We start from the raw sequence: 16,814 nt of genomic DNA, 5'->3' as shown, positions 1-16,814 counted from the left end.
AGGAATCCCATTCGGCTTTCCTGAAAACATTGGAGAACATGAAGATCTCTCCGAACACTATTATATTGGGCGACTTCAACTACCCAAACATTGACTGGGAGCACTACTCAAGCCCCAGCACCTTAGCCCAAAGATTCCTGGAAATTATAAACTCAAATGCTATGGAACAACTAGTCTCCACTCCCACAAGAGGGGACAACATACTAGACCTGATCATTACCAACATGGGGAATCTATGCTCCACACCTGAAATATATCCCTCATTGGTAAGATCAGACCATAAATTAATTTCACTGGATGTCCATATCCCGACCCCACCCCCAGCCCAGAAAACCACAGTGAAAAACTTCTCAAAAGCGAACTTCTCACTTCTCAAAACCGAAGTGGAATCCTTCAAGGCCCCAGGGCCAGTGGAAACTACAGCCCAAACTGCAGAATCCTATATAAATGCATTCTACGGACATCTCCAGGAATGCATGGATCATGCTATCCCGAACAAAACCAAGACCCAATCATCCAAAGGCAGGCGTCCAGTCTGGTGGACCCCTGCCATAAATAAACTGTACAACAGAAGGAGGAAGCTACTACATGATAAAGCAAAATCCCTAATAGGGAAGGCATCTCTGATCAGTACTAGCAAAAAATTACGATCCCTAATAAAATCCTCCAAGGCCAGCTTAGAGAGAAAAATTGCACAGGACACCAAAGACAATCATAAGGCTTTTTTCAGTTATGTTAGAAACCTGGGATGCAACTCCCAGACTTGTTCTGAGTTGATTCTAAACGACAAAAAATACACTGAACCCACAGACATCGCCAATATCCTGGCAGACAGGTTCAATGGAAACTTCTCCACCCCCTCCCCCCCAAAAGAGCAAGTATCTATCCCGGCAGAGGGCTGCCTCCCAAACATCTCAAATGCTCAGGTGAAGGCTGCCCTCTCCAAAGCAAAAAACACTGCTTCCATGGGACCAGATGGCGTCTCAGGTTGCGTCCTACATGAACTGCAAGAGGAACTAATCCCACAAATAAAACAGCTATACCATCTCAGCCTCACTACAGGATATGTGCCCACAGAATGGCGTACAGCAACAGTGGTCCCACTCCACAAAGGTGGAGCCTCTACGGACCCTGGAAACTATCGCCCCATAAGCCTGACTAGCTTAGTCTGCAAGGCTATGGAGAGGATCATCATGGAGCTCATAAACAAAGACATCGAGGACCAACAGACACTAGATCCTACCCAGTTCGGCTTTGTCAAGGGCAGATCCTGCCTTTTGAACCTGGTTGACTTCTTTGAAACAGTCACCAAAGCCATAGATGGAGGGAAGGTAGTCCACACAGCCTATCTGGACCTTGCAAAGGCATTTGACACAATACCCCACTCGGGCATCATAGATAAGCTATCCAGCTTAAATATAAACCCCTATGTCACAAGATGGGTCGCAAACTGGCTCAAAGACAGAACCCACGGAGTGAGAGTTGCTGGAGCCATGTCAGACTCGAAACCGGTCACAAGTGGCATCCCACAGGGTTCTGTCCTGGGACCACTCTTGTTCGGTATATACTTTTCCGAGGTACAGGCAAACGTGGGAGGACTATGGCTCACCAAGTTCGCAGACTACTGCAAACTGGGCGCCATAATAAACTCTCCAGCTGACACAAACATCCTTCAAAAAGGTCTCACAGAGACAAGATAACTGGTGCCAGCGCCATGGTTTAAAGCTAAATACCAAAAAATGTATAGTCATACCCTTTGGCAAAAACAATGTGCCCACAAATTACCACATAGGCGGAAACCCATTAAGTACAGCGAAAGTTATTGGGGACCTGGGGACTGAAGTTGATAGCAATCTCTCCTTTGAAAACCACATTGCCAAAGTGGTTAGAAAGACCTTCTACATAGCCCACCTCATCACGAAGGGTTTCACATCTAGATCAAGAGAGGTAATCGTGCCCCTTTATTCATCCCTCATCAGGCCCATCATAGAATACAATGCCCCTTTTGGGATGTACCTTACCCGACACCTGCAGCAATTAGAAAGACCCCAAAAGTATCTCACCAAGAGGATCAAGGGTCTCAAACAGATGCCATATGCTGCTCAGTTAAAAAAACTCCAGCTCTACTCAGTTGCATACCGCCTACTTCGAGGCGATCTATGCCTGACATACAAAGCTATGTCAAATCCAGAACTAATGGACATGCTCCACCTCAGTAAATCTAAATCCCTTCGAGCCACACGCTCGAGGGACTTGAACCTCAGCACAGAAATAAATAGAACTTGCTGGAGGGACAGGTTCATAACCCAGAGGCTCCCTTCGCTCTGGAATAAAATTCCAGTTCATATGAGGCAGAGCACCTCACTGAATCTCTTCAAGAAGAATCTCGATAAGTGGATGGGGGATCCTAGGTTTGTCCCAGGGATTACTCCCGTGTCACTATTAGGCAGAGGCACAGTAAACTAAACCTTAAAAAGGGCACAGTATACTCAAATCAAGGGGTGGCGTAAGCCATACAGAATCGGGCTAGGCTTATAATTGCCCCAGGGCAGATAGCCTAGTATGAACCTATGAACCTATATGTTTGGAGTGCTGTTGCTGCTTAAAGTATGGCACATGCTGTCTTTCCGTTTACAGCCTAGCTCCCTGATAACATCATCTGAATGGGGAGGAATAACGACTGCTCCAGGGTCATGCAGCTATTTTAGTGTTTGCCTACAGCTGATTCCATAGATAGGGCACTGTGCTGTATAAGTGGTGCTGTTATTCCAATATCTACAGGTACAGCTGTGTTTTATGGTGAATACTCCAAGCAGGCTTTACTACCATGAGCTTTTGTGTCGATGCCTTTATCATTTACTAATTGTAGAAGTTTTGTAACTATAAACTCAGTTTAGTATTTCTGCAAGAAATACCTGCTTCTATTTTTTTTTTTTTATCATGAATGTTTAGAGACCTAACCCTAGTTGATTTTGTGTGTGTGTGTTTTTTTTTTTTTTAGGCTCATTCGTACTGTTGAATACTTTGAATACTGCTTCTTTGATGGAATGGTGTAACTTGCAACTTCTTGGTTTAAACTTTGGAAAATATGGTCATAATTATAACCGCTATTAATTCAGCAATGATTAAAGAAACTGGTTGATTAGAAGTGCAGATTGTCTTTTAAGTCAGCAAAGTCAAAATGAGCTAGAACACTGATTATGAGCATTTCATGGTGACACCTTTGTATTACTCTGCGTTTCTTGTTGCATTACACAACTGCATTGCTTTGTTTTTAGAGCAAATTTTAATAACACTTGTACATTTGACTTTTGTAGTGATTCTTTGTTCTTCTTCCATAAGACCATAGATGCTATGGATGCTTGGGAAGACCTTACAGAACTTGGCTGTCACCTAGCTGACCTACCAGTAGAACCTCACCTTGGAAAAATGGTGCTGTGTGCAGTAGTTCTAAAATGTCTTGATCCAATTCTGACCATTGCATGCACTTTAGCGTACAGGGATCCATTTGTTCTACCTGCACAAGCTTCTCAGAAAAGGGCAGCAATGCTTTGCCGAAAACGGTTTACTGCTGGGACATTTAGTGACCACATGGCTCTCCTTAGAGCTTTCCAGGTATGTGTTAATTTTATTTTAGTAATATGTATATCCTTAAACATTTGAAATGCTTTGTAACAGAGACAAGCTCATTATAATATGCAACATCATTGTAACTGGTGAGGAAACTTTCTAGTATAGTAGGATATAATCAGTGGCCAAATGCCTTCAGCCTTTGTGCATTGCTGCTTTTATTGATCAGTTGTCAAAAATTGTTTATTGTAATTGTCTGATTGGATCAGAAGTGTGGATGAGAAGAAAAAAACATTCACTAAATGTAGCAGTCTTTCATAGGACAGCTAATGGCTTTTGGCTTGTCAGCCCAAAGGAATGATTCCTGCCTTCACCACCAGTGATATAAATTTGAATAGTGCCAAGTTGCAAAAGGTTAGCTGGAAGGAGGGGGTTGAACATAGTGCAAGTAATGCTGTGTTTCGTTTGGGGAGGGTTGAGTAACAGCTATTGGCAAGTGCTGGAAAGTAGAGCAGTAGACAGCAGGCTATGCAGCTCGAACCATTTTGCTAGGTGTTTGTCATCGATGTTTTAACCCTGACTATACCTCGGATGATGTTGGTTTGATTAGTAACTCAGGCACTGAAGGAGCTGCCCAAAGAGAGATGGAAGTGAGCAGCCAATGCCAGCGTAGGTTCCCTGTGGTAGAGGGTGTTGGTAGAGTTCTATAGCAAGAGTGACATTTAGTGAAGGACATGGAAGTGTGACTCAAGGAGGCACAAGTCTGCCATGGAGTCAACAACCTTCTAATTGCAGACTGCAGATGTGCAAATGCATGCACTCACACTGTCCCCAACAGAGCTGGTGTTCTAGATGTTCTTCGTGTTTCACTGTTGCAGTCATTACAATTGGGTTATTCTGCTGGCAGGCTACCCTCAGTCGGCCTGAATTCCAAAGTCTAGGTCCGGCGTTGGTTGCTGTTCCCTCTTCCCTAACGTCAGTGCTGCAGGGGTATAAAAGATGCAGCCAATGCCATTTTCTTCAGTCTTTCATGCCGCGCGGTGCTAGAAACAAAAGCAGTTTGCAAGTGCCAGTCGGCAGACTCCTGAGATTTTCGTGTTCTAATTTCAGATCCAAGGTCTTCACTAAAAGCTAAGTACCCCGTTGGGGAAACTTTTTTCTTGCTCCAGACCGATGTCAGAAAAAGTTAATAATTGTATTTCTTGTGGGAAGCAAATACCTCATAAGGACTTTCATTCTTACTGTATTCCTTTCCTAGGCCCTGACGATGACATTGCTAGTTGTCAGTTTTGTGCTAGATTTAACCAACGCACTATTAAGCGTCGGTACGATTTCGCATTTCACTATTTTGGCAGAAGATTTAACTATACAATGTCGTCGGATAGCCACCCGATTACCGCAGTTCACAAGAAATGCAAAGAAAAGGACAGGCATCCAGGGTCCAAAACCGAAGACGAGGCTTCTTCTAAGCCAGTCGCTGGTTCGCCGGTTCTCAGTGAGGCGCCTTCGCAGCCCCTGACGACCGCTACTTTAGACTCGCAGGCCACTACCAACACCCATGTGGAGTCGACCAGGCCGCTGGAAGCTCAAGGTATTGGACCTTCGGAAACTATTCCCTCAGATGGGTCCGGAGCCGCTAAACAGGCATCGGCTTCTGAGGGTGTCTTCAGACCTACGCAGTTATATGTTAAAACAACTTCAGCTTCAAAGGCAAAGACTAAAGCACCTTTAAAGACAAAGAAACAAGTACAACAGCCTCATGGACAGGCCTCCATGCCTAAAAAACAGATGCTCAAAATGGCCGAAGTCCTAATTACTTTGATCAGGGGTCCCCATCCCCCTCCTGATAAGAGGCCTAGGTAAGAGACAGAATATGAATCTTCAGATCAGGTTTCCATTTCATCTGATTCCTCTTCTGATCAGGAATACTCTCTTCCTCCCTATGAGGATTCTGATGCTGAAGAAAATCTATCCCTTCAGCCTCTCCTCCTGAGGATTATTCTTTTGGGGAAACTTTACATACCATGAGGGAGCATTTCCACTGGAAGAGCCAAGATTATTAAGAATCTAAGAAAAGGCTCAGAGACTTCCTTTTACTACCACAACACAGCCCCCTAGCTATTCCACCTGTGTTAGACATTGTAGATGATGTATTTTCAGAGTCTAGTCTGACCCCTGACTCCTTACCTCCACTTCCTGTTAAGCCGGACAGGTACTACAGGGTTCCTGACTCTCATAAATTCCTTTTCAAAAACCCTGCTGCTGACCCAGAAACTATCTCTCAGGGTTCCAAAGGGGTCAAGGCTTCCACAGCAAAAAACCCTACTCTTTCTGACAGGGATTCTAGGGAACTGGACCGATGGGAAAAAGAGATTTACACTTCTGCTACCTTGGCTGTAAGGGCTTTAATTTGTCAGTTTCATATGCTCAAATATCAGCAATATATTATGTCACTGCTTAAACAGAAAATGTTGATAAATTCTGAATGTGCAGAAAACAAAGAAATGCAGGGTTTATTGCATGCAGCTGAACAGGTTGGAAAGCATTCTTTGCAATGTGGTTTTGATTCTCTGGAGGCCTCCTGGTGGGCCGCAGTTACGGGTTCTGTCATTAGGAGGCATGCTTGGTTGAAGGAACAAAATCTATCTGATCATGTTAAAGCAAAATTATTAGATGCTCTCTTACAGCATGAGGTTTTGTTTGGTGTTAAAGCAGAAGAGGTGTTAAAGAAAATGGAGGACAAAGCTAAATCTATGCAAACAGTCAAGGATTTCGTACAGGTACAGCCACCAAGATTTAGCAGACACTGGCCTACAAAGAATTGGTCCTTTCCGGTGTCAGGCAGGCCACAAAGGGGCAGATACAGACACCCTAGAGGCAGATCCCAGCCCCAAGGTTCGTACAGGTCTAAACAACGGGGTGCTTCTACCTCCAAAAATGGAGAAGACAAATCACAGCCATACAGGAAACCGTCCCAATGACTTTCTCCTGCCTGCGCCAAGCACTTATCTTCTGGCAGCACTTTTAGGGGGAAAACTAGCACTTTTTTCTCAAAATTGGCACATAATAACCCAGGACAAATGGGTCTTAAACATAGTGTCACAAGGCTAAAAGTTTCACTTCCATACCCTGCCAAGGGCAAACGGTTGGCCAGACCTGCCAAAACATCAGTGGGCAGAGGCACAAAAACAAGTCTCATCCATCATGGACATGAGGGCCATTCAACAAGTACCAGAGCAAGAGCAGGGACAAGGTTTCTATTCAAGACTTCTTGGTACCCAGAAAGGAGAAAACCTGGAGACCAATACTGTACCTATCTATTCTAAACACATATCTGGATATTCCAAAATTCAAAATGTTGACACTACAGCAGCTTCTGCCCATGTTGGGCAAGAAGGCTTGGCTTGTGACTTTAGATCTAAAAGAGGCATACCTGCATGTCCCAGTCAGACAAACATGCAGAAGATACCTCAGATTGAAAGCTGGCACAATGCACTACCAGTTTTCTGCACTGCCCTTTGGCTTATGTACTGTGCCTAGGGTCATCACAAAATGTCTGGCACCAGTAATTGCATACTGCAGACAAAGAGGAATACAAATATATCCTTACTTGGACGACTGCCTCATCCAAGCAGAGAACAAGGACACTCTATTACAGCATCTGGTGTTTGTAAAGAGATTACTACCATGCCTAGGGCACACAGTCAGTGAACAGAAATCAAAACTAGTACCCTCTCAAGAGATAATATTCCTGGGTGCAAGCTTAAATACAACTGCCCAGATTACTTATTTCACACCAGACAAACAAAGGCAACTGACTACCTACTTCAAACTGTTGGCAACAAAGGCCCAGTTATCTGCAAGAAAAATTCTGTAGGCTTTGGGCTTCATGGCATCCTGCATTCTACTAATTCCATATGCAAGACTGCATATGAGGAAACTTTAATGGTACCTAAAAAGTACTCAACATTGCCACAGCCTGGAAACAATAGTTACTCTCATTCTCTGCCTGCAACAGGAGTTTCAGTGGTGGGCGAAAGCCTTTCACCAGAACAAGGGACAGCCATTCACTCTACCCCCAGTTACACAGACATTAACAACGGATGCATCAGATTATGCCTGGGGAGCCCACATGGCAGGAAGATGTATTCAAGACACATGGTCAGCAAACCAAATGCATCTACATATCAATCAAAAAGAGATGCTAGCTGTTCAAAATGCCCTGACAGCCTTCAAGGACCTACTTCATCCGGGACAACTACTGATAAAGACAGACAATACCACGGTCATGTGGTATATAAAAAAGCAGGGAGGCACTCATTCTTACCCCCTTTGCAGACTAGCCATGACTTTGTGGGACACAGCATTGACTTACCAAGTACATCTGTAGGTACAATTCCTGCCAGGAAAGATAAGTACTCTGGCAGACTAACTAAGCAGAAACCTCATGGATCCCCACGAGTGGAAATTGGATCCACAATTCTTCAGCATGGTAACAAAAAAATGGGGATGCCCGGACATAGATCTATTTGCATCAACTCACAACTGCCAACTAAAGAGATTCTGCACAAGGACTTATCACAGACAAGCATGGAAAGTGGATGCCCTATCTTTCAGCTGGAAAAACTTAACAGTATATGCCTTTCCTCCTTTGCCTCTCCTCCCCAAGGTACTCCTAAAGGTCGGACAGGAGAAGCCAAAAATTATACTGATTGCCCCAGACTGGCCACACCAGTATTGGTATCCAGTCCTAAGGAACTTGTCTCAATGCCCAACCTGGACCTTACCTCAAGTGCCTCATCTACTGTCCCAGCAGAAAAATCATATCTTGCACAGCCAACTCAAGACCTTAAATGTGGCAGCATGGCGGATAATGTAGTCATACAAAACACACCTCTCACTAAAGTGGTGAATGGTGTCATTTTGGAGGCCAGGAGGCCTAGTACTAGAAAATCCTATGCTGGAAAATGGAAGAGATTCTGTTCCTGGAACCAAGCACAAGGAATTGACGCAGCTATACCAAAATATCCCTCAGATTTTGCAATACTTGACTGAGATGCTGGACAAAGTCCTATCCTTTTCATCTATAAAAATTCATGCCTCTGCCATTTCGGCTCATTACAATACAGAGCCACCAATCTTTTCTCATCCTTTGTTAAGGCAGAACCTCAGAGGGGCCAAAATGTAAGGCCTCCAAGGAGATCACCAATACCTGCATGGGACCTCAATTATGTCTTGGAAAAACTCACCCTGCCTCCTTTTGAGCCAGCCGCTACAGCTGATATAAAGTTTTTTATCTTGGAAAACAGCTCTGCTCCTAGCAATAACTTCTGCAAGATGAGTCTCAGAGCTGCAGGCACTCATGGCTGTGGAACCTTTCATCATTTTGTATCCAGACAGGGTTTCTCTGAGGACAAACCTGACATTTATGCCTAAGGTAGTGTCCAGTGTGGCCCTTAAGCAAACTATTCATCTGCCTACCTTTTATTCAAACCCACAGAATAAGGGGGAGAGAATTCTGCATTCTTTGGACATACACAGACAGCTACGCTTCTATTTGAACAGAACCAAAGCTTTCAGAAAGAGCAAATTACTGGTGGCATATGCTGCAGGAACACAAGGAAAGGCTATCTCAAAGCAGACTATTTCAAAGTGGATAGGCCACTGCATTCGTTTCTGCTATTCACAACATGGCAAGCCAGTACCTAAGGGCATTAGGCCACATTCAACCAGAGCAGCAGCCACTTCAGCAGCCTTCCTCAGGGGAGTACCAATCAAAGACATTTTAGAGGCTGCTACTTGGAGTTCACTGCACACTTAATCCAGGGCAGGCTTTGCCACTGCAGTTCTGCAGGGCCTAATAACCGCTCCTAATGCTATTTAGCTCCAGCCTCCCAACCTTAGCTTTGGGATTCAGCCCAGTTGTAATGACTGCAACAGTGAAACACGAAGAACATAGTACAGTTGTGTACACTTACCATAAATGTAGATGTTCGAGTGTATTCACTGTTGCAGTCCAGGTTACCCACAAGCCATCCCCCATTTCTTTGCTGGAATTTATCTGTGCTTCTCTAGTCTATACAACCTATGTGGTGTATTTGCTTGTAGATGAAGGCAAAATATATACTTTGGTGCATGCGTGTTTTATTGACATATTTTAGCCTACCCTTTTGGGGGCACCTGACATCTGGGGCAAGAAAAACTGAAGAAAATGGCGTCAGCTGCATCTTTTATACCCCTGGTGCACTGACGTCAGGGAAGAGGTGACAGCAACCGATGCCGGACCTAGACTTTGGAATTCAGGCCGACTGAGGGTAGCTTGCCAGCAGGATAACCCAACTGTAATGACTGCAACAGTGAATACACTCGAACATCTACATTTATGGTTAAGTGTACACAATTGTACTGTCTCTCTCCAGCTTGCACAAATTGTGCTAAGAGCATACAAAATGTCTTCCATACAGTTCTGAATGATAATTGCAATCCCTGTTTTTTGCCTTCATCTCCTGGTGTCCTTGGATGAAGGGAAACTGAGAAATGAGCAAGGCATTAGTGTCATGGTAGAATGGGGACAAAAATACAGGGGGAAAAACAGCTGGAACGGGTGTAGGCACAGCAACAAATGAGTGTGTATTTATTCCTAAACTGACATGATTGCTTGCGCACACTTTCATCTTTATTTTTTTGACTAAATTGTTAAGCATTTTGGCCATCTGACTGTTTTCAGCCTTGATTTGGGGATTTAAGTTAACAGTACAAGTTAAATGTATCATAATTAAGCAAGGATTTAGAGAGAGAGAGAGAGAGATACAAGCATTCCAAATGTACAGATTACAAAAGATTTTTACAGTCCAAAACTGTTTCTACAATGCTAGTAATAGTGCAAAGTAAAATTGAAAGTTAAGAGTATAAGGCAGCTCGGTACGGGTTTATATATTATGTGCACATTTACAAGTTTTGTAACAGTGTGAGGAGCCTCAGTGGAGATTATATTATAAAAGTTGTTCATGAGTGCTAATCATAGAATGTGTACAAGTTGCTAAAAACAGCAGGTTCTTAAGGGTTGAGAATGGAAGGAAGAGGTGGATGACAGGGTCTTACCCAAGTTTATCCTTTGTCAGTAAAGTAAGAGTCTTTACTTTTCATCCATTTCTTAGGGTAGGGCATACAAGTAAAACACCCCCCAGCATCAGTTGCAGTATGATATTGTCTGTTGCCCTGTCGTTTTATACATTTTCCATTGGGGGAGAAGTGAATCCCACAATTGTTAATGGGAGACATGTCTGATATCTTGATGTCAAAAGTCTGAACAAGGGAGTAAAACAAGTAACTCTTCCTACATACCCTTTTGCAGTTTGATTATTTTCTTTTCTTTCCCAATATATTCTTTATGGTATCATAATTATCTCAATATTTTTCTGTACTGTTTAGATTCTTGCATTTGTGACTACTTATAATTTCCTCTGTAACATTTTTATGTATGCACGAATGTGTACACTATATGTTCTTCATACTGATCACTGCTGCTGTAGCCTTAGCTGTATGGTATATATCCTGCCAAGGATGTATCAGCTGGCCAACTTCCACGGTTTCAGGGCACCTTCCATTTGCTCAAACCAGAAGGCAGCTCAAGCTGAGCTGCCTGAAAATCCCAGGTGTGTTTGCCAAGCCCTTCAAGGATTTCCTGCTGCTGAAGAGAGTGGTCAACTTGTGCTGTTTCTTTCCTGGACAGCTAAGTCCTTTTGGGGAGTAACCTTCCACATAAAAAATAAATCTGTTGCTGAACTGTACTCAACTTTTTAGAAACTTGTTTTTAATCAAGGAGTTTGTGTTTTAAGGGGCAGTCACTAGACTTAATTGTACTTTTAAATGGGAGCACACTCTCTTCCTTTCAGTTTAAAAGTAGTCAGAAGTAGTTGAAAAGATTTTTTTCGTATGGAAAATTTTTTTTACTTTTTGGGGCTGGCAAAGTGTATTAAAGTGCTGTTTACTGTGTTTTTCCGAGAAACATGACTTTTAACAACTTTTATTTTTTACTGGTTTATGCTGCTTGTATTCCCTTGGAAAAAAAACAATATTTTCAACTTGACCATGGAACAAACTACCATTCCCATGGTTTGTCCTTCCAGCCAGAAAAAGAAAAGTTAAGCTAACAGCCTTTGCCACAACAGCAGACTAGCAGTTTGCCCTAGCCATAGGTGGGTGACTGGTGTGGCCAAAGCTGGTTCTTCAGACCATTCATTTTTTACCCTGGATCCCTCAGGTGTAGCACCTACAGCCACTGTGGACTGGGAGTTAGCCACGTCTTCTGCAGCTGTTAGGGTCTCCTCAGTGGGCAAGGAAGAACCACTTTTGGCGGTTCTTGGAGAGGTAGCAGGGCAGGCTTCCCTGTTTAGTCAGGATGTTGTGTCCATCCCTGAGGAAACTGCTGTTGCCATTAACAACTCTGTTGGCTGTATTTTTCCTGTCAAAGAGAAACAGAAAACTGTGAAAAAACAGCTGGAACAAACTGCAGAAAGCACACAGGCTATGCCTCGTTCCTAGGAGCAAATCCAAAATAGAAAAAAAATTTTGTTTAATAGGACAAAAAATCCACCAACGTTGCACACAACAGATAGCAGGTTACCAATTTCATTTATTAATGTAAACTTCATCAGACAACATTCAAGTGCATTTCTAACATTTAAATATTCACACTCAAGTTCTAATTGGCTGAAGCATTTAGGCAATTTTAGGGGTTCAGGTTTAAGTAAAATCCACTATTCTATAAAATGTATGTTATATAATGAATACAAAATAAATACATTAAATTAAAACAACAGCATCACATTATTCACTTACTTACCAAAAATACATAATTACTTAAAATGTGTTAAGAAACTATGAAACACTTTCCTTCACCATATACTGGTAAAGATTCATCAACTGTATCTACTAAAATAACTAAGAAAGGAACAACATTAATTTTTCTTTTCTATCTTCCTTCTTTCAAGTGCCTTTAATTTCAAAACTGGGAGAATTGAAACTCTGTCATTTATGCCCGGCCAGCTATCAGCTTGTAAAAGTATTTGCCATTTTAATTCTTTAAGTTCTAAAATTGGTACCTCATGGTGTCCTTTTATAAATTTCACATGGTCGATTGCCATGAACTTAAATGAATGGCTAACATTTTCATGAATATGACAGGCTAAGGGCATTGTTAAGATTTCGTTTTTTAATAGCATATTCATGCTCATAAATTCTCTGATTAAATCTCCTCTCAATTTTCCTGTGTAAAAAACAAGCATGATTCACAAATAGTTAGATATACTATAGCTTTTGAGTTACAATTATATCTAGCTTAAACTTTCATTTTGAAATTCTTAACTTTATTTTTTCTCCTTTCCTGACCTTATGGCACCAGTTACACGTTCCACACTTATACATACCAAAATGAACCTGTGAGCAAGGGACTTGACTAGTTCTCAATAAACCTTTCATATTCCTGCCTCTCCTATAGGTAATGACAGGTTTGTCACCTAAGCGAGTTCTAATGTTTAAGTATTTTCTCATAATTTCCCAATTTTTATTAAAAACCCATCTTAATGTGTGAAAATCATGAGTGAAAGTAATGGTCAAGGACCTTGTGAAACCACTTTTAGCCTCTATTGTTATATTATGAAAAGATAGATCACTAACAGAAAGCACAACCAAACATGATGCTATGCAGGTAGGTTGATGCACGGCCAAAACCATTCAAATGTATACCACAAGGCCAGCAGTATATGATCCAACTATGAACTAACAGAAAGGCCATTTGATTGTTGTACAACTCCCTCTCCAAAAAATGGTAATTCACTTGGTCTTTTCTCTTTATTAATGATGGGCCTAAAGTGTCCATTTTCTCTCTTTCTAATGACCTCTTCTATTAAATTATTAACTAAATATGCCGGGTAAGCCCTTTTTAGGAACATAGATTTCAAATTGGAACATTCATTTAAGAAATCTTCCTGTCTTGACACCATACGAGCAGCTCTCACCAATTGCCCTTTTACAACTGACCTCTTTTGGTGTTCCGGATGTGAGCTGCTGTAGTGTAAGAAAGAGTTTGAATAGGTTTTCTTTCTGTAAGTTGTTGTTGCATATGCTTCATAAGTCCCATCTTTAAACAAATGCACATCTAAGTAGTCCGTATGGTCCTTGTTTACTACCCAAGTGCAGTGCACGAACGTAGTTGTAGTGTTAATGTACTCTAAAAATTCTTCTAAAACATTTAAGGATCCTTTCCAAATTATGCTGATGTCATCCTGAAACGTAATAAACTTTTGTATGGGTATGATATTTGATTGAAAGACATATTTCCTTTCCCAGTATGCCATGACACTATTGGCATTTGCTCCCCCACAGGCCCATCTCATGGCTATGCCAATTAATTGTAGGTAATATTTGTTATCAAATGATATAAAGTTTTTTGTTAATACTACCTCTAAACGTTCCATTATAAGATTTATTTTGTCATGGTCCACCTTATGTTCTAACAATAATGCATTAACCCAATGTAAGCCAATATCTCGTGGAATTACATATACAGGTCTCTAATATCAACAGTGACCAAAATGTCATCCACATCATATTCTGTTTTATTAATGTGCTGTAAAAATGTCCAGGAATCCTTACAAATTTGACCCTCCTTCTTTAATATTGTCTTAAGTTCGTAATCTAGTTACTGGGCACATGCAGATATTATAGAATTTCTACCATCCACAAGGGGCCTCCTATGGCTGGGGTCACGAAGCTCCTTATGGATTTTAGGAATGCCAAAGAACACTGGAATCCTAGGGGTTAGAATGTTTGGGTAGTTGTAAAGGTTGATATCTATTCTTTTTTCCAAAAAGATAGTCAATCGACAATATATTTTCTTGTATGCCCTGTACAACTCATTGATGGATACTTTCTTATAACTGTCAGTTTCTAAAATACCTTGCATTTTATTATTGTATACATCAATATCTATTACAAGCAGCCCACCCCCTTATCTGGTTTCATAATTCTAACATTCCCGTTCTTTAAGTACCTCAAAATATTTGACTCATCCTTACTCAAATTCATGCTGTCACCCTTGTTTTTATGTTTATGTAAATTGTGCAGATCCAATTCGCACAGTTTCTCATAAACTACAAGCTTTGGATGTAAAGGAAGGGTTATACATAGAACTGATAGAATATAGGTTATGACTACTGGTCTGTCCATGATTCCCATGTAATAAAGCTACATTTAATTTTCTTACATAAAGCTTGAGATCTAGCATGGTATCAGTAATACTGAACCTTTTGAAAGGTACAAATGTCATACCCTTGGATAAAAAAATCAGCTATATGTTCATCAGTACATAAATTTGTGTAATTGTACACTGCAAAATCTTTCTGCTGGTTATAAATTATCTCACATTCACTGTTAAAAGTCATGCTCAATGACACAGTGTTACTCACATTTTCATTCACATCATGGTGTACAAAACCATCATTTGAGTGATCCAAAAACTTAGAAATTTCATTAATTGAACTTTCAGTTTCTATAGCAACTTCACATTCTAAACATTCATGACTCGTACAGGAATTATTTGAACTCATAACTTTCAAAAAAACTAGCATTTATGATCTCCAGTTCATGTTTTTGGGTCTCGCTCCTTGAAACCCCACTGTGGGAAACCCCATCTGAAACTGCTGCTTTCCGTAAGAACTGTCTTTATTTCTAAGCCGCTCATTTCTAAGTTCAGGGTAATCTTTCTCATAGTTCAAAGAAAGCTGGCTCACTTGTAATTTCAGCTACCTCCTCTTCAAGCTCATACTCTGTGGCTGTGTTGGAACGCATATTGTTATTGCCACCATTGTGTTTAACCTTTTTGTATGAGCCTGGAGGTCTTGGGTAAGCCGAACCATTAGCATAGTCACTCAAATCTCTATTTTTATTTAGCTTGCCAGCATTTAATTTATTAATATACTGGTCTATACTGTTGTAGATCCTTAGACGCTCAAACTTCATGGTGTCATACTGAGCGTCTTCTTGAGTAGCTTAATCTAAGCCATTCAAGTCTTCAAATAGAGTCTGTTGTAATATTATGCTTAACTAGCAAGTCCAGCAACTCAGTCCCAAACTTGTCAAATAACTGCAACAATTCAAGATGGAGAGCGGAGTTTTGGTTGAGTCCTGTTGGAAAACGCCATAACCTTAAGCCCTTAGGGACAATTTTTAATCTAATACATTCTCCAAGTTAGGCATTTTCCAACTGTAAATTTTTACAACGTAATAATTTGTCATCAAATTCATTCAGCTTACTGTTCAAAGATGGTGTATTTTGTCTTGTATCCGCTGTAAATGAGAGTCCAGACCCTAGCCACTCTTAGAAAGGGTATTTCCTTCTTTACAGCACTACTACTAACAGATTTGTCATTCCGTGTACTCGCAACTCTTTGTTCAGCTTCTTCCAAACCAAAAGCGTCATGATGCAAACCATTCACATGATCTGCAGAACGGCTTGCTGCAAGGCATTGAGGGGTTGAATTAAAGTCACAGGAAAGACAAATTCCTTCCCTAGATGCATTCAAAGTTCCACAAGTTTCAGAGTTCTTAAAAGTGCCGATCTGGTGGTATAGTTTGTCAAGCCTTTGACTCATCTGCAGTATAAGCACAGTTAAGTTGCCTATCTTGTTCTCTCTTTCTTTTGGTGAAACAACCATTTGCTCCTGAACGGAATCAAGGTCAGTGCCTGAAGCCATAAAAACTAGCTGGAACAAACTGCAGAAAGACACACAGGCTATGGCTCATTCCTAGGAGCAAATAAATCCAGAAATACCAAAATAGAAAAAAAATCTTGTTTAATAGGACAAAAAATTCACCAACGTCGCACACAAGAGATAGCAGGTTACCGATTTTGTTTATCAATGTAAACTTCATCAGACAACATTCAAGTGCATTTCTAACATTTAAATATTCACACTCAAGTTCTAATTGGCTGAAGCACTTAGGCAATTTTAGGGGTTCATGTTTAAGTAAAATCCACTATTATTCTATAAAATGTATGTTATATAATGAATACAAAATAAATACATTATAAATACATTAAATTAAAACAGCATCATCACATTATTCACTTATTAACTTATCAAAAATGCATAATTATTTAAAATGTGTTAAGAAACTATGAAACACTTTCCTTCGCCATATATTGGTAAAGATTCATCAACTGTATCTACTAAAATAACTAA

At 40.9% G+C, this 16,814-nt stretch overlaps 1 protein-coding gene across 1 annotated transcript in view; it reads left to right on the top strand.

Moving 5' to 3' along the window:
- The window catches only part of YTHDC2 (YTH domain containing 2), a 1,963,388-nt gene that overhangs the window by 1,384,797 nt on the left and 561,777 nt on the right, over positions 1–16,814 (top strand). The window contains exon 23 of the mRNA XM_044059160.1: positions 3,343–3,615. Within this exon, the coding sequence (XP_043915095.1) occupies positions 3,343–3,615 (273 nt within the window). The remainder of the gene's footprint in view (positions 1–3,342; positions 3,616–16,814) is intronic.

This window comes from Protopterus annectens, chromosome 17.part0 (genome assembly GCF_019279795.1).
Source record: "Protopterus annectens isolate FY-2018-M chromosome 17.part0, PAN1.0, whole genome shotgun sequence".
Classification (NCBI taxonomy): domain Eukaryota; kingdom Metazoa; phylum Chordata; order Ceratodontiformes; family Protopteridae; genus Protopterus; species Protopterus annectens.
This window is presented reverse-complemented; position numbering and strand designations above follow the sequence as displayed.